Raw genomic sequence first — 23283 nt, 5'->3', positions numbered from 1 at the left:
TATTCAGCACTACCAGCCCAAAGAAGGCATCTTTTTGGCTAGCAAAGTGCCAGGTGAATAGGACCAGAATAGGTTAGTATAAAGGCATTTTTCCTATTTCTTCTAGATTCAGCACCCTCTAAAGACCAGCTGTCCTCCAAGGAGAAACCCAGCTTCTCAACTGATCTGCAGCTTCTGAGCCAAGCAGGCCCCAGGGACCTTCCTGGTGGTGCACCAGCCCCTTTGGTGCCATCATCCCCTCCCGTGACTGCTGTGTCCCAAGACATGGCCCCACCAGCTGCCAGTCCTAAACTGGAGCCAGCAACGGGGCCTGCCATGCAGGCAGGGGGACCAGGAACCCCTCAGGGGCCGGCCAGTGAGCATAAAACTCCCTGGCCACTAATGGAGACTCTTGATGCTCAGCTTGCTGCACAGTCCCCTGGCATGGGCCGAGGGCCTTGTGCCCCACCTTTGGAGGCCCCCCTTCACCCCATGGGTCTGGGGGATCCTTCCTTAGCCAGAGAGCCCATCACCAAGGGGGAGCCCCTGTCGGCTTTGGCCCCCACATCTGGTGCCCCTGGTGGGGCCCCTCAGCCCACTGTGAGCCAGCCCCTTCCCCCACTACCCACTGTGGTGGGAGCGATCAGTCTGGCCACTCCCCAGCTCCCCAGTCCCCCGCTGGCACCCACCGCCCCCCCTCAGCCGCCTTCAGCCTTGGAGTCAGATGGAGAAGGGCCGCCTCCAAGGGTGGGCTTTGTGGACAGCACCATCAAGAGCCTGGACGAGAAGCTGAGGACTCTGCTCTACCAGGAGCACGTACCAACCTCCTCAGCCTCGGCTGGGACCCCTGTGGAGGCAGGTGACCGAGACTTCACCCTGGAACCCACAAGAGGGGATGAGCCCCGTTCAGAGGCCTCTGGGGGCAGTCTGGCCCTGCTGCCCCAGCCTGCGGTGAGTACTGCCCGAGGCAGTTTCTCCAGGCAATTCATGTCTGACCCACCCACGCGTGTTTTGCTCCAGCTGCCTAGGGAGGAGTCCATCCTTCGGACTGGAGGAGAGGATTTGCAGCTTTGCTATAGAGATGTTAGCAAGTATGGCTCACAGCTCTTTCTTTCTGTTTCTTTCTTCAGTTGGAAAAGTCAGAAATGGCCCCTGGATTAGAGGTCACACTGGAGCAATCCGTTTCCTTGTCAGTGACAGGTAACAAGCCGTAGGTGCTACCAGCCTTCCTTCCTTTGAAACATTCTGCTTCTCTACCCTTCATCCCCACAGCATCTTGGGTGGGACCCAGATGTGGCAGAAGCAGTTCTAGCACAAACCATGTGTTCACACTCCCAAGAAGAGAAAGCCCTCTGTGGAAATGGGTCAAAGCCCTATTGACTGGGTATTGGGATCTTAACAGGGCCTGTCTGGCTCCCCAGTGCTCTCAGTATATTCTAGTGGATACCCCTAGCTCCTATTTCTGTCGGAGGTTGCAAGATGACTGTGGTTATTGTGGACAGAATGCAGGGCTGGGGCTGGGGAGTTCCAACAGGTCTGTGGAAGCTGCCAGCCTAGAGCCATCTGTGAAGCTTTGAAACAGGACTTCTTGTGTGGCTCCTGAGTATTGTGCATCTGCAGGAAGTCTTGCTGTAGTTCTCATTTCATTACCTGAACACATATGTTTTAGCACAAGGGAGTTGGTCTGATCTAAGGTGTTGGTTCCTTCTCGGCCTGGAATTTCTTGGGAGATGGGGATCCAGCTGACCTTGTAATGCGACCATGGGTGTGTATCAGTGGCAAGAACAGTCCTCCCAGATCACAGAACAAGGGGAGTGGAACATTGGATTCTGTGGCTGGACCCCAGGACACTGCATTGTTACAGATGCCACACTTTAGAGGGGTGGGGCTTCTGGGATTGGGGTCAGAGACCGTAACATGTGATGTTTACCTGGGGAAGATAAGGATCATGGGATGAAGCAGGAGTGGGCTGGGCAAGGGAGAAGGTGAGAGATTGTACCTGAGTGCCCTCTCTATCTCGTTCTGCCTTCTTTCTGTGAGTTGTGTACCATGGGCAGCCGCCTTCTGCAACATCAGTGCCTTCAAGTGCCCAGAGTATGGAACTGACAGGGAAGCTCTAAGAGACAGATTCTAGTTTGGAAAAGGTCAATTTTTCTGGCGGTCAGAGCTGATCAGAAATAGAGTGCAGTTGGTAATGAGCCTTCTGTCTCCAGAGGTGTGCAAAGCAAGATTGTATGATCTTCACCACAATCATGTAGGGAGGAGTGTTGTGTATTGCCTAGGGTTGGGGTTGCATGACAGATGAATCTGGGTCTTCTCAGGAATCTGTGTGGGGGCACCCCCCAGCCTGGCTGGAGGCTCTTTCAGCCCCTGTCATGCCTCCCCCAACCGCCTGCCCACTGCAGCATGTCAGTTCAGCTCAGGCTAACACACAGCTCTGGGTTTTTTTTTTGCTATGTGCAGGTCTCAACTCAGGCCAGGCTTCCACACATCAACTCCTTCTGCTTCTGTTGTTTACTCTTCACAGCAACCCGGCAAGGCTGGTCAGATGTATCATCCGTAGATGGGGAAATGAGACAGTCTCAGATGACAGGGACCTTCCATAGACTTTGGAGCAGCAGGGTTAGGAGTCAGCCTTATTGTTCTGATCTTCCTGGACCTCCTAAGACCCTTTTATCATCAGAACTTGTCAGGGAGAGAGAAGGTGATGCTGTCAGGTGAGACAGGGTACATCAGGGGTATAGAGAGGACAGGTGAGACAGGTGATAGTCGTCAGGTATGTGGAAGGCCTGACTGTGCCTGAGGGTCTGGAGCAGGGGTCTTCAGGGGTCTGAGTAGTATTGGGCTGATGTCTCCCCCCTTTTCTGGATCACAGAGCATCTCCTGTGAAGTGATGGGGTTAGGATGTCAGTAGTTTTTGTGTTCCAGCTGCACACACCGCTTCTCACAGCCCCTCCCTTTCTCTTCTGGATGGCTGCTTTTGGGTCACTCCTGCCTTTGTTCTCTGCACCAGTCTGAGTAATGGTTTTAACGTTCCTACAGCTGAATCATCTTTGAGCCACACGCTTGGCCGTGAGGGAGGACAGGTGGCCTCAGATTCGCTCAGAGCACCCAGTGCCCCCCAGGTAAGATGTTTTCTCCAGTGAGATGCTCAGTGGGTTGGCGGGCTTGCTGTCTGATGGTGTTTGCGTGGAATCTTTTCCTTTCCACTGTTTCCCAAGGATGTCCCTGCTTCTGCCATCCCTGCCCATCTGGAGCCCACAGACCGGACCAGCAGGGTCCCTGGGGAAACCTTGGCCGAGTCCATGCAGAGCTGCCCGGGGACGTTGATTGAGGGTGGCCAGGACAGCCAGCCCCAGCCACACAGCACTCTGGTATCAGGATCCCCTCCGAAGTGGCCAGGGCAGCAGGATGGCAGCTCGCCAGCCAAAACCGTGGGCCGGTTCTCAGTGGTCAGCACCCAGGATGAGTGGACTCTGGCCTCCTCCAATAGCCTGCGGTACTCAGCCCCACCTGATGTTTACCTGGACGAGGCTCCCTGCAGCCCAGACATGAAGCTGGCTGTGCGACGGGCGCAGACGGCCTCCTCCATCGAGGTCGGCATGGAAGAGCCCATGTCCAGTGACTCTGGGGACGAGTCCCCTCGCAGGAGGCCTTCTGTGCAGAAGCATGCCTCCCTGCCCAGCAGCAGTGGTGGTGTGGCTAGTGACTTTGTGAAGAAGGCCGCTGCCTTCCTGCACAGGTCCTCTCGGGCTGGCTCCCCAGGCCTGGAGACGCCCAGCAGGATGGGCGTGAAGGTCCCCACCATCAGCGTGACCTCCTTCCACTCCCAGTCATCCTACATCAGCAGTGACAACGACTCAGAGATTGAGGACGCTGATATCAGGAAAGAGCTGCAGAGTCTTCGAGAGAAGTAGGTCCTGTGGAGCAGGTCAGGTCTGGGCTGTGGTGTCAGGGGAAGTGTCCGGCAGCTGAAGTCCACGTCCTGCCGTGTGCACTTTGAGCTGCTTGGGCTGGGTGACAGGGCAGAGGCAGTGTCCCTGCCGTCGGATCTGGTCCCTGGTCTCTGGGGCCCACACCTCCCCTCCACCTTCAGTCTCACACATAGGCCTTGATCGCACTTGTTCTCTCCCCCTGCAAGTTTACCTGCTCCTGCTATGGTCAGGGTCACTGAGATACAGCTAAGCCATGAAGTCTCCTTCAGGACCAGAGGGCCCCACACTTTAGTTACTAAGGTCAGGAGAGGCTGGAATCCTTGGGAAGGAGTGGCTATGGGTTCTTGGAGTGGGCCCAGAAATGGAGACATGGGCAGGAGAAGCCCGTGCTCTCTCCTACTCTTGGCTATGCAGAGAGGGCCCCAGCCTTAGCTGCATGCTCCCTGAGGAAGGCCAACCGGGACCACCCAGGCCTTTCCTAGACTTTTCTGGAAACTGCCCTTGCCCACAGCCAGTGATTCCACCCAAGTCTTAACAGCAGCTTCCCACCCATGTGACCAGGCATCTTGGCTCTATTCTCAGAAATAGTGTTTCTTGTCGGGTCAGCCTTAGCTGGAAGCTCTACTGGGCACAGCTGGGGCCCCAGGACCCTGGCTAATAACATATTTTCTGTAGACTTGCTTGTACAGGCTTCCTCTCCTCTAAGAGGCCTCTTGTGCTGTGTTCCCTCACTTGGAGGAAGTAACACTTATTTGCCTGATAAGCTAAGGCAGCCTTCCAATTCTGAGCCCTGATTACTTGTTTCCTCGCCCATGTTTATAAGTAGGGTTTGTATTGTAAACATAAATGTGTGAAGTTGTTCATATACTCCCCCTGTCCTCCCCACCCCCCCAAAAACAACCAGCAATGTTACAAGTCTGGATATATCGGAAAACTTGAATGCCTTAGGCTGGTCTTCATGCAGTTTTGTTGGGTGAGCTGATGCCAGAGGTCTCAGTGATACTCCCATTTGGCTTAGGTGTAAACAGAAGGTGACGCTTAAATGCGCTTATGTCCCCTGCGCACGGCCTGTCTGCCCAGCCTCCCCTGCAGGCTCTACTCCTCACACCCGTCCTACCAGTCCCGGGCTCTCCTGGAGGGGCCTCATGTTGGAAATGACCAGAATGCCCACCTGGCTTCCCTCTTCCTTTCCCTCCCACAGGCATCTGAAGGAGATCTCAGAGCTACAGAGTCAGCAGAAGCAGGAGATCGAGGCCCTGTACCGCCGCCTAGGCAAGCCGCTACCCCCCAACTTAGGCCTCTTCCACACGGCCCCACCCATCGGCCGCCGGAGAAAGACCAGCAAGAGCAAGCTGAAGGCGGGGAAGTTGCTGAGCCCCCTGGTGCAGCAGCTCAAGGTCGTGGCCTCCAGCACAGGTTGGCCCAGGGCCCTCCTAGCCACCCTCAGACGTGGGAGCTGGGCAGATGGGAGGCAGGCACTAGGCCTTGGAAGAGCGCTTCTTGAATCTCCTTTCATTGGAGCAAGGAAGCGTCTTCTGGCCCGAGAGAGCCAAGGCCTCCACCTCTCCTGTCAAGAGGGAAGAACTGGAGTCCCAGCTGCCTGTGGGCTGCAGTGTGCTCCTCCCTACAGAGTGCTGCCTGGGCTGGGGTCTGCTTCCTCTGATCCCGTCTCTCAGATGTATGTCAGCCCCCGACAGTGGGGGTTGAGCAGCTGCCTTGGGGGAGGGAGAGGATGATAGCGACCCTCCCCACCCCCCAGCCTTTAACCATAATGCCCAGACACTAAGAGTACACACCCCAAGCCCCCCACACTCTGGGGTGGGGACCCAGTGAGCTGAAAGCCCCAAATGCACCAGGTGGGAAGCCAGCGGTGAGCTGACCTTAAGCCTTCCCTCTCCAGGTAACCTGCAGGATACACACCCAAGAATTTCTAGGATTACCCAAAATTACATGAATTCCATATCAATTCCAAAAGCTAACACGAGGCTTCGGAGAGTGAGGAAATCCACAGGTCCCCTTTGAGCCCACGTGTACATCTGCGGATGGGCCGTGGTCCTTTCACAGCGTTTGCACAACGTAGGTTAGCACCAATGGAAACAGTGGTCATTTTCTTCGATCTTCCTGACAACTGCACATGGGTGATCCAGCAATGTACCCATTGCCTGCAGGGACTCAGCTTCCCCAAGGTCACCCAGCAAAGAGCAGAGAGGATAGACGTGGCCTGAGCTGGCTGGTCTGTCCTGTGGTGCCTCATCGTGCCTGTCACCCCTTCTCCCCCCAACCCAGGTCACTTGTCAGACTGCAGCAGAGCCCCTCCTGCTAAGGACCCTGCCCAAGCTGGGGCAGGGCCCACAGCAGCTTCAGACCCATGTGGGAAGGCAGTTCAGACTCAGCAGCCTTGCTCCGTGCGGGCCTCCCTGTCTGCAGACATCTGCTCCGGCTTGGCCAGTGATGGAGGCGGAGCGCATGGCCCAGGTGATTCCCAGCTCGCCCGTCTCCGAGCATGTGCTAGCCTCATAGGGCCCGTGTGGCGTAGAGGGGACATGAGCTGCGGCCAAGGCTGCCGACAGCCTCTTAAGGAAAAAAAAAAAAAAAACGTTAGATGTAGATTTTGAACGAGAAAAGTGGATGGCCTGCCCATCATCAAGTCTTGCTGTAAGCGGCTCAGAGGGAGGTGCGCTTTGCAAGAGCCGGCCTGGGGAAGGCGCCAGGACCACTGAGAGGTCAGATGTGGCATCTGCTGTGTGCTCTGCGCCGGTTCCCAGGCACTGGCCCACCCCCGCCCTACCCCACTCCCCACTAAACATGGGTCCTTCCGTCAGGAGGGCCAGTTGGGGGGACGAGGGCACAGCTCTCTCTTGAGCTGGGAGATTGGCCTTGAGGAGGAAATGCTCGTCACCGCTGCCGTGGATGCAGCAGCTGCGCGATGAGGTGCTCCACCCCCACCATCTCTCTCCAGAGAAGTCTTGGTGACCGCTGCTGGTGCCCACCCCCCACCCTGCCCCGCACGCTCTCCTGGGGTCCGCTTCTCTTCCGCTCCAACATTGCCTCCTTTCCATTATGTGATCAGTGGCTGTGGTCCTCTGGGCTGGGCTAGGTGGAGCCGTGGATGCTAAGTGAAGAGGCTGATATGGCTGGTGGTGTGTAGGAGGAATCCCAGAGACTGTACTTGATGCCTGTCTCTCTGTTTTCTTCCCTCTATATTCATTTGCAGGCTGGACGGTTTACCACCCAACGTCTGAGAGAGTGACCTATAAGTCTAGTAGCAAACCTCGCGCTCGATTCCTCAGTGGACCCGTGTCTGTGTCCATCTGTCTGTATTTGTTCTTTTGTATTTTATCACCTCCTGGCCCTTGGTTTCTCCCCTGCCCCTCCCTGTCTTCATTATCTTCCATACATTTTGTAGGACACCTTACCCCACCCCCATTGAAATCATGTACTTAATATAAAAAAAATGGAACCCCATCCATGCCCACCCTTCTGGCCCCAGAAAGCGCCAGTGCATGCTCTTGGCTGGCTCATGCCTGGACACCAAAAGCATGTGCAGTGGTTTGCCCACTACCAGCCTCTGGCACTCTGCCCCAGGCCCCAAGGTGCTCTGCATTTCTTTTGTCACTTGTTTTGTTTAGTGTTTTTTGTTTTTTTTGTTTTTTCTTTTTTTATGTTGGACGTAGTTTTATTTCTGTTGCAATCGTGGCAGATTTACACGTCCGCTGTCCCCAGTTCCAGCGACAACAAAAAAGACAACCCCGGCCTTCTCTAGACGCATGGTGTGTTTCACACGTGTCTGGACTCTGAAGACATGCATGTAGCGAGCCGAGACAGTTCTAGAAGGTCACTGGAGGGTGTAACTTCTGTACAAGGGCCGTATCACAACATCCAGTACTGTTCACCCACTGCCCCACTCCCTGCATGTGGAAATGCTGAGAGAACGTGCTCCAGCTAGGATGCCCCAGCCCCCACTCCATTCTTGTCACATCAGGAATCTGACCCTGAGAGACGTGATGCCAAGCCTCCTGCTGTGCCTCTCTGGGGGCCCAGCCCCTCCTGCTCTTCTCTCTAGCTGGAGCACTTTACTTGGTGTATTTCCCTCTCATCTCACCAACCTCAGAGATGAAGTCAATTATTCAGTTCCCCAAAGCTCTGCTAAATCAAAACTCAAGTCCCAGTCATCATCTGCCTCCCTGGAACACACTGCTAGTACCCAGGGACTCCATGTCCAGGAATGGCGCGTCTGCTCAGGCTGTCCAAAATCGTTTTCCTCCCTCAGATCAATTGGCCAATGATTCAGAAGCTGTGAGGTTTTCTGGTTTTTGTTTTTCAACAGAAGTATTGAGCTTTTTACCCATTGGATTGTACATGCTGGTTTAGGGCCTCTGGCTTTTGCTGGTACAATAAAGATACATTGTGCTCGTTGGGATCTGAGGCCACATCCATGGCAGGCATCCATCAGAGTTCAGTGTCCATCCCCATCAGAGTGACTCTGGCACCCTCCCCGGGAGGGACAGGTCAGAGGCGTAGGACTGTGTAGAAATGCTCAGGAACTGCCCAGTGCTCCTTGTCAGCTAATAGCAACCCCTACCCCACCTCCCCCATTTCTGCTCAGGTGTCTTGGGTCTGCAGGTTAGTTGCCAAGTTGGGTAGGGGGCTGGGAGGCCTGCATGCATCCTGGCTCCCTGCTCACCTCTCGCATCACCCACTAGTCCTCTTTCTTCTGCCCGTGTGTGCCCAGCCTTGCCTGGGAAGCTGTAGCGAGGGCATCTGCACCTCTAGGCATCTCTAGGCATCTCCTAGTCGGACAAGTGTGTATATCACTGCTGTGAGGGTGGCCGGCCAGGTGTGGGAAGCAGATTACAGCAGGGCATTTGGGGTAAAAGTGTGAGTGAAGAGTACCATGTAGCCCCTGAGGTCATTGCCAGGCTACCTTTCTACTCAGGTGGTTCTACTTTTTTTTTTAAGGGTTTTCATTTATATCATTATTAATTATTGTTTCAAGATAAAAATTATTTGAGGCTCAGTAGGGACAAAGGGTTTATGTTTTCCTTCTGTGCTTATGTGTGTGGCTAGGAAGAAAGGAATGTGTATGGCATGGCTTGGTGGCAAACAGGGAGCTGGCCTACGTAGATTGATTTTAGGTGGTGGTACATGCTGGCCTATAAGGCTTTATTTCCTCTGATGCTATGAATCCAGTAATGCTGCCTGTTTTCACACAGTGGCCCTTTTAGGCATACCATGGCTAAGCTCGGAGAAGGCAATGGCACCCCACTCCAGTACTCTTTCCTGGAAAATCCCATGGATGGAGGAGCCTGGTAGGCTGCAGTTCATGGGGTCGCTAAGAGTCGGGCACAACTGAGCAGCTTCACTTTCACTTTTCACTCTCATGCATTGGAGAAGGAAATGGCAACCCACTCCAGTGTCCTTGCCTGGAGAACCCCAGGGACGGGGGAGCCTATGGGGTCGCACAGAGTTGGGCACGACTGAAGTGACTCAGCAGCAGCAGCAGCATGGCTGAGCTCCTAGTCTTTGGGCCACAACGTGGCCCCCACAGGCTCTGAGGTTGCTGGTCAGGAGGGTGTACTATGGGTTCCTGCCCTGGACCCTCTCACTGAAGCCTCCAGCTGAGCCATGTGACGGTTGAGCCTGTGCCCCTGCCCCTGCCACTCTAACAGGGTGAGATATCCCAGCACTCCCCAGCCTGTCTCACGGGCGCTGGTATTTGCTGAGCCCGGCAGGGGGTTCTCTTGGACCTGTAGTCTGCCGGTTTCTGGGTGACCCCGGAGCTTTGTGCTCTGAGAGGAGACGGAGCACGTGCCTCAGTGAGAGACCAGAGGGAAATGTTTAGGGCTGGCTTCAGCACCTGAAGCCTGAGAGGCAGGGGGACTTTGGGTTGGCTGCAAGGGCAGAGGGAGCTTGAGCTTGGGAGCTGAGGGCCGTGGCTCTAGGGTCGCGGGGGCAACTGGTCCAGCCCAGAGCTAGAGGTAAAGCCAAGAGAAGGTTTTCAGTTTGTACAGGAGACAGGACTCTAGGAAAATAAAACCTGCGTTAAGCTTTGAAGTACACAAAGAAGGTCCCAGCTTCCATGAAGCTTGGAGAAGTTAAGAGGGGCTGGAGATGGGTGGGGGCACCTGGGGGGAGCTGCAGGCAGCTTCCGGAGGTGAGGCGCTAACTCAAGGTGGTGAAGCAGCCATGCCCAGGATGGAGAGCCAGGGGAGGGTGAAGCCTGGGTGCTGCCGTAGGGTGGGCGCCAGAACAGGCCAGCCCCCAGAGCCGTAGGCGGGCTGGCACTCAGGGAAGGGCAGACTTGGGAGTGAGGCTCTGGGCACAGACCCCTCCTTGCAGCCAGTGGAGGGTTCAAGGAAGCTTGGAGTCAGGGGTGTGAGGTCATGTTCAGAAAGTGGTTGTGTCCTGTTGGTCAGAAGCTGTGGTCAGACCCATTGATCCTCCCTGCGCGCCCCCACCCCACCCCGCCACCACTCTTCATCGGAACAGAGACTGGCGCAGGCCAAGCCTTTCTTTGTGCACGTGGAACGGTGGGGTCTGCCCTCTGTTTTTCTCACATGTCCATCAGCAGCAGGCCGGGTGTCATCCATGCTGTAGCAGGTTTGTCTCTGTGACCGCTAGGTGCCACAGTGCAGCCCCCCAGGTTCTTCCCTCACCTGGGACTATTCTCATCCCTCCCTCTGGGGACTCACAAAGTCCCAGCCTACACTACGGGCACTCAGGATGAACTGTCCTAAGGGTAGGCCCTGTGCCACTTGGGGAATGATGTTCAGGATGGAGTCACCCTAGGGTAGAGCCGAGACACATCCTTCCTCCCTGCTCCTGCTTCCCAGAGAAGTTTCAGCTCCGTTCTCAGGTCTAGGTGGCTTGATACAGAGACACCCAGGATGATGTTTTGTCTCTATGTCCCATTTGTCTTCTCTGCCAGAAGAGAGCACCTGATGTCAGATGCAAGGCTGACCAGTGGAGTTGCTCCTCTTGCATGGGGGAAGCAGGGAGGCCCCTGGCTGGTCCACACTGAGGCTGTTGTCCCCAGGTCCTCGTGAGCTTTGTTACTGTATGAACCTTGATAAACTGCATGTGTGATAGTGGCTGCAGGGCCTGGCCCAGGCAGATGTGATAGTGGCTGCCCTGGCCCACCTCTTGAGCTGTTTGCCTGCATCATGTATCCTGAGATTTGAGGTGTTATTCTGGCAGTCCAAGGGTCTAAACAATATCGATCGGGTGTGTGACAGGGCTGGCCATCCATACCAGGAGCCGCCTCTGTTTCTATGCCAAAGTGAATATAGGGGCAAGTGGGGTGGGGGGCCTCATTGCATGCAGGCCTGGGCAATGCCTGAGACTCCTGGCCTGGCTATGGGGGGGTCCTGCAGACACGAGCTGCACCAGGACAAGATGTTAGGTCATCCAGTGTGTTGCCCCTTTGCAGTCTGGAAAGAACAGTTTTCTCAGTAGCTGGGAGAAGCTGCCAAGCCCCAGATCCCTAGCATCTGCCCGTGTGGAAGCTTCTCGGAGTATTTCTGGGGTTGCTAAGCTGGCTTTTGCTAAGCCTTGGCTAAGGATGGAAGTGCTATGCGGAGGACTCTCTCTTCATGGGAAACCAGGGGGTGGGGCTGGTTAAAACCATTATTCCCCAAGTGCACCTGATGTCGGCTTCCTATGGGCCTGTGTGGGTCCCATGTAGGTATCCTGTGGGCTGCAAGTGGGCCCTTTGTGAGTTCTGTGCAGGCCTGCTGCCCTTGCATTGCTCCCTTGTAGCTTATGTTCCTTGTAGCTGCCTTGTTCCTTCCTGCTCTGTAGGCAGGAACTCGATGTGTATACTAGCGCGTTGTGGGTTGAGCAGGGCTGGGTAGAGGCTTGTTCATCAGGCGCTGTCTGCATGGTGTGTGTTTAGAGCAGGACTCAGGCCAGGGAACAGACACAGGGGATGAGATTCAAGGGGCTATTTGAGGATGGGCAGGGCTCTGGTGTGAGTATGGACTGGTTAGCCACATGAGGCCTGCTCAGCTGTGGTTTTGTAGAGCCAGACAGTGTGACCTGTGTGGAGGGATCCAAATCTGGTTTGTTTGTGTTAAAGACCCACCCCAAGGTCTGGGAGCGGACCAGGCTCTGGCCACCTCAGGGCCCGTGTTCAGCCAGGGCATGGAAGGCCAGGAGCTATGCTCCATCCCTCAGGCTGTGTCCAGTGAGGGTGTGGGTTGGTAACGCTTTCTGGCTCTGAACACTGTGTCCTGGTGTCAGGCTTTGACCCTGCATGGGTAACCAGAAAGATCGATCCGGAGCCCTGATTTCAGGCTGACCACAGGCAGAGGCTCCCTCTAGCAGGCAGCTTCTGTGGCCGACTGGCATGTTCTCTTTCCCATGAGGGTGACAGGAGATAGCTCTGAATGCGGAGCTCTAGCAACACTAGGAGCTGCCAGGCAGGCACAGAGCAGCCTCTCGAAAGAACCTGTTACGGTTAGACTGCAGGGAGCTGGCAGAGTACTTAGTCCCAGGTCCCAGGGTCGTCTGTAGGGGGCTGCTGTGGTCCAGAGGACAGTACGACCCCAGGATCTCGACTAGGAAATCTGTGTTCACTTGTCATAAACGGTCACAGAGCCCAGAACCCACCTCCCTTTGTACCTTGGAACCCTTAAAGGGCTCTGTGCTTCCACCTCAGGACGCAGACCAGCAAAAACTTTTCAGAGTTTCCACTGAGAATCAGTCTGGATTGTGCCTGCCTGGCCCAATTCCATTTTATTCTCTTTACAGACCCAAACTGAATAGCACCTCCCTTTTTACCAAGTCAGCCTCAGCGAACACAATAGGATGAACCAAGATAAGTGCAGCTCAGTGTGAGCTAGGTTTCTGAGCCAGTGTGTACAGCTTTTCCCCAATAAGCCTTTGCCCCTGTCCCCAAATACAGTAAACAGGGTCTGGCCTTCCGTAGTGAGGGGGCTGGGAATGGTGCTGTGGTGGGCACTCTTTTGGGAGAATGGGGGTGTGTAGGGAATCGTGCTCCAGGGGAGGGGCCGTGGGCAGGAGCACAAACAGACCCTCCATGCTAGCGTGGCCTTGCTGAGTGACCTTGGGAGCATCTGAGCCATCCTTGCCCATCCCATCTTTGCCTGCTCGGCTGCCTGGAATGCCACACGGTAAGCTGGGTGTGGCAGCCCCTTTCAACCAGCTCATCTGCCCTCCAGGTGGGCACTAATTGTCAATGCCAAACACTAAAGTTACTGTCCATCTGTCTTAGCACAGGTAGCCTCTGGGAGCACGGGGTCTGGGAGCTCTTAGTGATGGTGCAGTAAGGGGGCCTCTCACCCTGCCCCATAGGGTGAGATAGGGATAGGGAATACCCGACGAGGCAGCTGTGTTACCAAGAATGAGGATCAGCTTCCCTCCCACCTCTGTAGACAGGGCTCCTCATATTTCCGTCTCCACACTCACCACTGGCCTGTTCAGGGCAGCCCAAGATCCCGGATTGGCCTCAAATCTGCAAAACAATGTATCTTTTTGCACTTGGAAAACTGCCCATGAGCCTAACACCAGGCAGGGCCAGGCTGTGCTCCATTGAGAGTTCTCCTGGCTGACTTTTACTGGGCATCCTGCCTCAACCAGCAGGACTCCCCAAAACCTTACATTTGAAAGCCAAGCAGTGTGCTTTGCTTTTTTTTTTTTTTTAATTGTTTTTTTTTTTTTTTCTTTTGCTATCTCTCTTTCTCTCTTTTTTTTTTTTTTTTTGGAATATGCTTCTAGAGACACACACACTTCTACCTGAAGCTTGGGGCTTGGCCCTGCACCTCCGCCCCTCAGCGAAGCTCGTGTGAACCTCCACACTGACGTGGGGGCCTCCCAGTTAGCCCAGGAGGCTGGTCCCTTCTCTCTGAACTGCTGGCCTTTGCTCCTCCTCGCACACTGATGACCTTTGCTTAGAGTGTGGTGGCTTGTCCCCCTCGTGTGCTGTCCCGCCTAACCCTGTGGTCTTGTGTCGTTTCTTCTTCCCTTGCAGGGTCTGCCTTGAAGCGTCTCTGTCTAGGCAAAGAGCACAGCAGTCGTAATTATCGGGTTTTTTACCCCTTGTCCGCTTCCATCGCATGGGCTTTATTGTGGCTAGTGTGCATCAGGGTTTCCGCGGCTGGACCGGGAGCCGAGGGCCCAGCGGGTAGGCGGGTGTGGACCCGCTCCGTGCCCACCCTCCGTGGGTGCTGCTGGGCCTCCACCTGGCGAGATAGCCGCCCTCAGACACCCTTTCAAGCCTCCGTGGCTCCTAGAGTTTGTGCATTCTTGCCAGTTCACACCTAACTGGCTTTCCTTCTCCGAAACGTCCATGTATTACCCATCATTAATTGGCTCCTTTTCCAAAACCGTAGGAATGAGTATTTCCTTCAAGTGCTAAAGATGAGTGCCCCTACAGAGGAGAGATGCCGGGACAAAATGGGTATCAGTTTACCTGGGCCGCCCACTGCTCTCATCTCATGCCTCTTTTTTTTTTAATTTTTAAAATTTTTCTGTTTTTCTTTTTGGGCTGAAATGTTCATGTAGAGATAGCAACGTCTGTAAAATCTCATCACTAATGTTTAACTGTTTGTGTCTGTGCTTTTTCATTGCTAGCCTCTAAGTAAACTATGTTTTGCAATGACTTGTTTGAAGAGATGGTCATTGGGTTATTTATTTAGTGCAGAAAATTAAAAAATTGGCTTATCCAAAATTGCCAACCAGAAATTATGTACTGGAGGAGGAAAGGGACATAATTTTTAAAAGTTTGAAAGTCCTATTTTGGTCCTTAAAAAAGACCTTTGAGTAAAGTGGCCAAGTGTGCTCACCGTTGTCCAGCTTCACCTAAGCCACAGCCCCAGGCCTTCGTTGGGCATCTGGGCCTCCCAGTTCCTTTTTCTACAAGCATCAGCCTCTTGGTTGGCACCAAGGCTCTGGGTGTTTGTACCCCTTATTTTTATTACATGCTCTGGTAAGGAGAGGCATGGTTTCTGTGTCTTAAATTCCAGATCCCCAAATCATTATCGTTCACAGAAACAGCAGTCCAACCTATCGCAAGCGTCTTCCCTTTGTTGGAAGGATATTGGCAGCTGCTAAGCACTCTGCCCGAAGTATTGTTGAGTCTCCCCTGGATACTCATGTTAGAACTTCGAGTGCAGAAGCCGGAGGACTTTGCCCCTAGTGTGGGTCCAGCTATACCGGCAGTTTTCTGAACTCCCGCACGCGGAGGTCTGGCGGTCCTGGGCAGTGTGGGCACAGAGTAGATACTATGTAAAGCTGCCAGCAGTTGGGATCCTGACCCCTGACTGTTGAGATGGGTAATGGCTGCCTGGCAAAGCCTTGTAGCCTGAGATCACTCCACTGTGTCTAAAACTGCATGGACCCCCAAATGCAGACCATCTCCTGAAGCAAGGTGTTGCCTGGCTTAAGCGAGACCATCGTTTAAATGACTGCAGCCGGCCAGGGGTGCTGGCGGGCGGTGTCACCAACCTGGCCTGTGTGTGCTCCCCAGGGTCCTCCACCAGCAGCCTGGCCCCGGGCCCTGAGCCGGGCCCCCAGCCTGCCCTGCACATCCAGGCGCAGGTGAACAACAGTAACAACAAGAAAGGCACCTTCACGGACGACCTGCACAAGCTGGTGGACGAGTGGACGAGCAAGACGGTCGGGGCCACACAACTGAAGCCGTCACTCAACCAGCTGAAGCAGACGCAGAAACTGCATGACATGGAGGCCACAGCAGGCTGGCCTCTGGCCTCTGGCGAGGCACGGGCTGTAAGTGGGGCATGGTGAGGGGCTGAAAGGGGATGGATTTGCCCAGAGTCGAGGGGACGGAATGGGAGTGAAGCCATGACTCCAGATCTCAGCAGAGCAGTAGGCCCTGACCTGGTGCTGGGCAGTGTCTCGGTGGGACTGGCCAGCAGCTAGCAGATGTGGCCTTGTCCTGGTGGCCCCACCTTCACTGTCTTCCATCAGAACCCAAGCTGGCAAAGTGGGCATGGTCTGCATGACATACCCACGGGATACCTCTTGTTGCGTTTTAGCTCAGGTGTGCCCAGAACACGTGGGGCAGAAGTGAGGAGCTGCTGTCTTTGGTTCTGTTGTGTGATTGTTCCTGGATCAGGACTGCTGACTTCAAAACCTACTTTGAAGGAGTATTCCCTCTTTTTTAGTCTCCTGGGGGAGTTTGTGCAAGATTATGTTATTTCTCCCTGAAATGTTTAGCAAAGTTTACTGGTGAAGCCATCTGGGCCAGGAGGTTTTATTTTATTCTGGGTTTCGTTTTTTTCTTTTTTTTTAACTTTTTATTTTATATTGGAATGTGGTCAACTAATAATGTGATCTTTGTTTCAAGGGTACAGCAAAGTGTTTCAGTTATACATACACATGTGTCTATTCTTTTTTCAATGTTTTTTCCCATTTAGGTTGTTTCCTAATACTGAACAAAGTTCCCTGTGCTATACAGTAGGTCCTTGTTGGTTATCCATTTTTTGGTGGGGGAGGGGGCTGCACTGAGTCTTCACTGTGGCCCGTGGCCTCTTTGTTGCACACAGACTTTCTCTAGTTGTGCGTGGGGGCTTCCCTCTAGTTGTGGTGTGTGGGTTTCTGTTGTTTGGCGCACAGACTCCCTAGTTGTGGCATGCAGGCTCTAGAGTGTGTGAGCTCAGGAGTTGCAATGTGCAGCCTTAGTGGCCCTGCAGCAAGCATGTGGGATCTTCCCCAACCAGGGGTGGAACTTGCCTCCCCTGCAGTAGAAGGTGGATTGTTAACCACTGGACCACCAGGGAAGTCCCTGTCCATTTTAAATATAGCAGTATGTACGTCAGTCCCAAACTCCCTAGCTGTTCCTTCCCCCATCCTTCCCCGCAGTAACTATAAGTTCCTTCAAGTCTGTGAGTCTGTTTCTGTTTTGTAAATAAGTTCATTTGTATCATTTTTTTAAAGACTTTGCATAAAGTAGTGATATTTTACAATATTTGTCTTGCTTGGTCTGACTTACTTCATTCAGTATGACAGTCTTTAAGACCATCCATGTTACTCCAAAAGGCATTATTCATTCTTTTTAATGGCTAAGTAATGTTTCACTGTATATGTGTACCACATCTTTATCTGTTCATCCGTCCATGGGCCAGTAGGTTGCTTCCATGTCTTGCCTATTGTAAACAGTGCTACAATGAACATTGGGGTGCATGTATCCTTTTGGGCCATGTTTTTGTCCGTATACATGCCCAGAAGAGGGATTACAGGATCATATGCTAACTCTGTTTTTAGTTTTTTGAGAAGCCTCCATACTGTTCTCTACAGTGGCTGTGAAGTGAAGTGAAAGTCGCTCAGTCGTATCCGACTCTTTGTGACCCCATGGACTCTACAGTCCATGGAATTCTCTAGGCCAGAATACTGAAGTGGGTGGCCTTTCCCTTCTCCAGGGGATCTTCCTAACCCAGGGATCGAAACCCAGGTCTCCCGCATTGCAGTCAGATTCTTTAGCAGCTGAGCCACAAGGGAAGCCCCCAGTGGCTATACCGATTTACATTTCTACCAACATTCTCTTCATACTCTCTCCAGCATTTATTGTTTGTAGATTTTTTGATGATGGCCTTTTATTTTATTTTTTTGAGTGTGGGAAGGTTCAAAAGTTTCAAATGTACAAAAGATTGAAAATTCTTCCGTGAACTCTCAGGTACCCTCTTCCTGTGAGCTGTGATTGACATTTTGCTGGTATGTATTTGTCACATCTCTCTCCATCCTTTAAGGGTAAGGTTTCCATTATGGATTTAATTTCCTTTACAGTTTTAGTACCATTTAGGTTTTCTATTCTTTGTGTTAAATTCTGCTTTTCTAACAATTGGTACATATCTAAATTTATCTGTTTTCCAATTAATTGACATAGAGTTGTTTGTAATATCTTCTCTTCACAGTTTGCAGGGTTTGCAGTGATGTCTTGTTTTTCATTCCTGATAATGGTGATTTCTCTGAGTTTATAAATTTTATTAACCTTTTCAAAGTGCACATCACTTTGATGATAATTCTTTATTGTATGTTTCATTAGTTTCTTCCTTTTATTATTTCTTTTATCTTTGGGTTACTTTTTTCTAGAAAGTTTCTTGAGATATGTAGTACATTGATTTTGAGCCTTTCAGGCTATAAAGTTCCTTCTACTGGTATTAGCTGCATTCCACAGATTTCGATATATAACATTTTCTTTAGCTTTCTGTTCAAATATTTTATAGTTTCCATGGTGATTTGAGGTAATATAGTAATTAATTGAGGTAATATAGTTATTAGTGTCTTCTCAGGTGGTAAAGAATCCGCCTGCCAAGCAGGAGACTCAGGTTTAATCCCTGGGTCGGGAAGATCCCCTGGAGAAGGGAATGGAAACCCACTCGAGTATTCTTGCCTGGGAAATCCCATGGACAGTGGAGTCTGGCATGCTGCATTCCATGGGGTTGCAAAGAGTTGGACACAACTGAGCAGTATATTTATTAATCTTTTTGTTAGTGTTTTGTTTGTTTTTTTAGCCTAAATGCACTGTGATAAGAGAACAACTTTTGTGTGTTTTCAGTCCTTTAAAACTTGCTGGGACTGGATTCTTGACCCAAGTTGTGAGTCTTGGTCACTGCTCCATAGGTGCTTGAGGTCATCCCCTTTCGTTCCCTCTCATATCCACACTCCCGTCTGAACTTCCTCTGTTCCTCTTCTGTAGCACCCTTCTGACACTGCACCTCCATTAAACTCCTCAAATCTCTGCTCCATTATTCTGGGACAGAATTGAGAGCCCATAACCTGGCCCCAAGGCCCTGCAGGGTCTGCACCCAGGCCTCGGGCAGGCTAGTCTCTCTTTTTCTGTTCAGACTCCACCACATCAGCTCTCTTATCTGTGCTGGGCCAGGTCCTCTTGGTCAGCTCTGCTGATGGTGTTGTTCAGGTATCTGCGATTCTTAATAAGGTTTTGGTTTTTTTCTTAACTATTCACAACTGTCCATTTCTAGAACTTTTTTGTTATCCCAGATAGAAACTACTCAATAAGAAACAACTATCCAGTACCTCTTTCTGGTAACTCTGGTTATCCAGCCACTGGTAACCGCTATTCTACTGTCAGTCTCTGTGAATTTGACTTCTCTTCTTACCTCATGTAAGAGGAATCATACAATATTTTCCCTTTTGTCACTAACCTATTTCATTTAGTATAATGCTTTCCAGGTTCAGTTTTTTAAAAAATTGTGGTCAAATACGCATAACATAAAATTTAACATCTTAACCTTTTAAAAATATATACAGTTCAGTGGTATTAATTATATTTATATTGTCCAACCATCACCACCATATGTCTACAAAATTTTTTCATTTTGTAGAACTGAAACTTTACACTCAATGAAAAATAATTGCCTATATATGCCCCCCTTTAGCCCCAGCCCTTTTCAACTATCATTCTGTCTATGAATGTGACTTCTTTAGGTACCTAATATAAGTAGAATCATATAGTATTTGTCTTTTTGTAAACTAGTTTATTTCACTTAGCATAAGGTCTTCAAGTTTCATCCATGTTGTAGCATAAGTGAGCATTTTTTAATACTGAGTGATAGTCTGTTGTATGTACATGCCACGATTTTTTTATCCATTCATCCATTGCTGGACACTTGGGGTGCTTCTATCTTTTAACTGTTGTGAATAATGCTACTGTGAACATGGGTATATAGATATTTCTTTGAGTCTTTGCCTTCAGTTCTTTGGGACTCCAGAAGTGGAATCACTAAATCATATGGTATTTATAGTGTTAACTTTTTGAGGAATCACCAAACTACTTTCCAGAGCAGCTGCACTATTTTACATTCCCACCAACAGTACATAAGGATTCCACTTTCTCCACATCCTTGCTAACACTTTTTAAAATTTTTCTGATTTTTTTAAAAATAGTAGTCATCTTGATAGATATGAAGTGGTATCTTCCAGTTTCGTTTTGCATTTCCCTAATAATAGGTGATGTTGGGCATCTTTTCAGGTGCTTATTGGCCATTTGTAGGTCTTCTGTGATTCAAGTCTTTTGCCCATTTTTAAACTATAAACAAAAGAAATTTTTTTCTCACAGTCCTGGGTGCTGGAGGTCTGAGATGAACATATCAGCATGCTAGGGTGAGGGCCTTCCAGGTTGCAGACTTATTGTATCCACCATTGTACGGTGGAAAGAGCTTTTGAATTGAGTGTTTTTGTTGTTGTTGAGTTGGAAGAGTTCTCTATATATTCTGGATATTAATCTCTTTTCAGATAATATGATTTGTAAAAATCATCTTACATTCCTTGGGTTGCCTTTTTGCTCTGTTGATAATGTCTTTTGATACATAAATGTTTTTAATTTTCATGAAGTCCAGTTTATCTATTTTTTCTTTTATTGCCTGTGACTTTGGTATCATATGCAGTAAATCACTGCCAAATCCAATATTATAAAGCTTTCTCTCCATGTTTCCTTCTAAGAGGTCTCTAAAGATGCTAAGAGTTTAAATATCTGTAGCTCTTATGTTTAGAGCTTTTAATCCATTTTGAGTTAATTTTTATATATGGTGTTTGGTAAGGGACTAACTTTATTCTTTTGCATGTTGATATCTAGTTGTACCAGCAGTATTTGTTTAAAAAAAAAAAAGTGTTCTCTTCCCATTGAATGCTCTTGGCACTCTTGTTGGAAATCAATTGGCCAGATATGCAAAGGTTTATTTCTGGATTTTCTATTCTATTCCACTTGTCTACAGTCTATCCTCTTACTAACGTTAACAATGTTTTGATTTCTGTGGCTTTGCAGTAAGTTCTGAAGTCAAAAAGTCAGAGTCTTCCAATTTTGATCTTTTTCAAAATTGTTTTGGTTATTGGAATCCCTTAAAAATCCAAATAAGTTTTAGGATGAGTTTTTATATTTCTTGAAAAAATGCTATTGAGATGTTGATAGTGATTCATTGAATCTGTTTAGATTCATTTTGGGTTGTATTGACATAGTAACAATATTGTCTTCAAATCCATAAATACAGGATGTCTTCCCATTTATTTAAGTTTGCTTTAATTTCTTTTGACAGTATTTTGCAGTTCTCAGTGTATAAGTCTTTCAACTCGTTAGTTTAATCATTACCAATTATTTTATTCTCTATGTTTAAATGTAATTGTTTTCTTAATTTCCTTTTCAAATTATTCATTGCTAGTGAATACAAATACAACTGACTGTGGTGTGTTGATTTTGTACCCTGCAACTTTGCTAAATTCATAAATTCTAGCAGTGTGTGTGTGTGTGTGTGTGTTCTTTAGGGCTATCTGCATATAAGAACGTGTTATCTCCAAACAGAGGTAATTTCACTTCTTTCTTTCCAGTTTGAATGCCTTTTATTTCCTTTTCTTGCCTAATTTCTCTGGCTAGAACTCCAAGTACTATATTGAATAGAAATGGCACAAGTGGCCATCTTTGTCTTTATCTTAGAGGAAAAGCTTTCTGATTTTTCACATCATAATATTTCACATCATTATGATGTTAACAATGGGTTTTTCATATATGGCCTTCATCATACTGAGAATATTCTGTGTTATTTCTAGTATGTTGAATGCTTTTGTCATGAAAGAGTGTTAGATTTTGGCAAGTGGTTTTTTGCATTAAGATGATCATAGTTTTTCAAACTTTCATTCTATTAATGGTATATTATGTTGATTGATTTTCATATATTAAATGATCCTTACATTCCTCAGATAAATTGCACCTGGTCATGGTTTATACTCCTTCTTATATACTATTGAATGCAGTTTGCTACTTTCTGCATCAGTATTTATCAAAGGTATTAGGTTGTAATATTTTTATTGTGATATCTTTATCTGGCCTCGATAGCAGGGTGATGCTGGCTACATATAATGATTTAGGAAGTGTTCCCACCTCTTCAGCTTTTTGGAAGAGTTTGAGAAGTATTGGTATTAATTCTTTAAATAATACAGCTTACCAGGGAAGTCATCTTATCCTGGGGCTTTTCTTTGTTGAGAATTTCTTTTTTTCTTTTTTTTCATTTATTTTTATTAGTTGGAGGCTAATTACTTTACAATATTGTAGTGGGTTTTGTCATACATTGACATGAATCTTTTTTTCTTAATAATTCAATCTCAATACTTGTTATAGGTCTATTCAGATTTTCTTGTTTCCTCTTGAGTCTGTTTTGAAAGTTTATGTGTTTCTAGGAATTTGTATATTTCATCTGAGTTATCCAGTTTGGTGGCTAAAAACTTTGCCAAATTTTTATCTTTTTAAAGCACCAAGTTTTGATTTCATTGATTTTTCTTTATTTTTCTTTTCTGTATTTTGTGTATGTATCTTACTTGTAATCTTTATTATGGTATACATTTAAGTTGTTGACTTAAGATATTTTTTTTTTAATGTAGACTTTTACAGTTCCAAATTTCCCTCTGGACATTATTTTGTTTTCCTTTTAATTTGTTCTAAGGTGATTAGATATGATAGACAGAGTACCTGAAGAACTATGGACAGAGGTTCATGACATTGTACAGGACACAGGAATCAAACCATACCCAAGAAAAAGAAATGCAAAAGGGCAAAAATAGTTGTCTGAGAAGGCCTTACAGATAGTTGTGAAAAGAAGAGAACCTAAAGGCAAAAGAGAAAAGGAAGGATACACCCATCTGAATGCAGAGTTCCAAAGAATAGCAAGGAGAGATAAGAAAGCCTTCCTCAGTGATCAATGCAAAGAAATCGAGGAAAACAATAGAATGGGAAAGACTAGCGATCTCTTCAGGAAAATTAGACATACCAAGGGAACATTTCATCCAAAGATGGAGCACAATAAAGGACAGAAATGGTATGGACCTAACAGAAGCAGAAGATATTAAAAGGTGGCAAGAATTCCCAGAAGAACTGTACAAAAAAGATCTTCACAACCCAGATAATCTTGATGGTGTGATCACTCACCTAGAGCCAGACATCCTGGAATATGAAGTCAAGTGGGCCTTAGGAAGCATCACTACGAACAAAGCTAGTGGAGGAGATGGAATTCCAGTTGCGCTATTTCAAATCCTAAAAGATGATGCTGTTAAAGTGCTGCACTCAATATGCCAGCAAACTTGGAAAACTCACCAGTGGCCACAGGACTGGAAAAGGTCAGTTTTCATTCCAATCCCTAAGAAGGGCAATGCCAAAGAATACTCAAAGTACCACACAATTGCACTCATCTCACACGCTAGCAAAGTAATGCTCAAAATTCTCCAAGACAGGCTTCAACAGTACATGAACCGTGAACTTCCAGATGTTCAAGCTGGATTTAGAAAAGGCAGAGGAACCAGAGATCAAAGTGTCAACATCCGTTAGATCATAGAAAAAGCAAGGAAATTCTAGAAAAACACCTACTTCTGTTTTACTGACCATGCC

At 49.0% G+C, this 23283-nt stretch overlaps 1 protein-coding gene across 6 annotated transcripts in view; it reads left to right on the top strand.

Moving 5' to 3' along the window:
* WNK2 (WNK lysine deficient protein kinase 2) overlaps positions 1-23283 on the top strand; it is a 149596-nt gene that overhangs the window by 105221 nt on the left and 21092 nt on the right. For 3 of the 6 annotated variants that reach the window (XR_009696371.1, XM_061163609.1, XM_061163607.1), the window contains exons 20-28: positions 107-930; positions 1110-1179; positions 3022-3104; positions 3201-3892; positions 5116-5330; positions 6201-6389; positions 7129-7227; positions 13906-13950; positions 15403-15662. Coding sequence is in view for 5 of the 6 variants with exons in the window: in XM_061163609.1 (XP_061019592.1) it covers positions 107-930; positions 1110-1179; positions 3022-3104; positions 3201-3892; positions 5116-5330; positions 6201-6389; positions 7129-7227; positions 13906-13950; positions 15403-15662 (2477 nt within the window). In the remaining variant the exon portion in view is untranslated. The remainder of the gene's footprint in view (positions 1-106; positions 931-1109; positions 1180-3021; positions 3105-3200; positions 3893-5115; positions 5331-6200; positions 6390-7128; positions 7228-13905; positions 13951-15402; positions 15663-23283) is intronic. The other 3 variants (XM_061163608.1, XM_061163610.1, XM_061163611.1) reach the window with 3 other exon arrangements.

Source organism: Dama dama, chromosome 16 (genome assembly GCF_033118175.1).
Source record: "Dama dama isolate Ldn47 chromosome 16, ASM3311817v1, whole genome shotgun sequence".
Taxonomy (NCBI): Eukaryota; Metazoa; Chordata; class Mammalia; order Artiodactyla; family Cervidae; genus Dama; species Dama dama.
The sequence above is the reverse complement of the archived record's forward strand: the minus strand, read 5'-3'. Positions and strand labels throughout refer to the sequence as shown.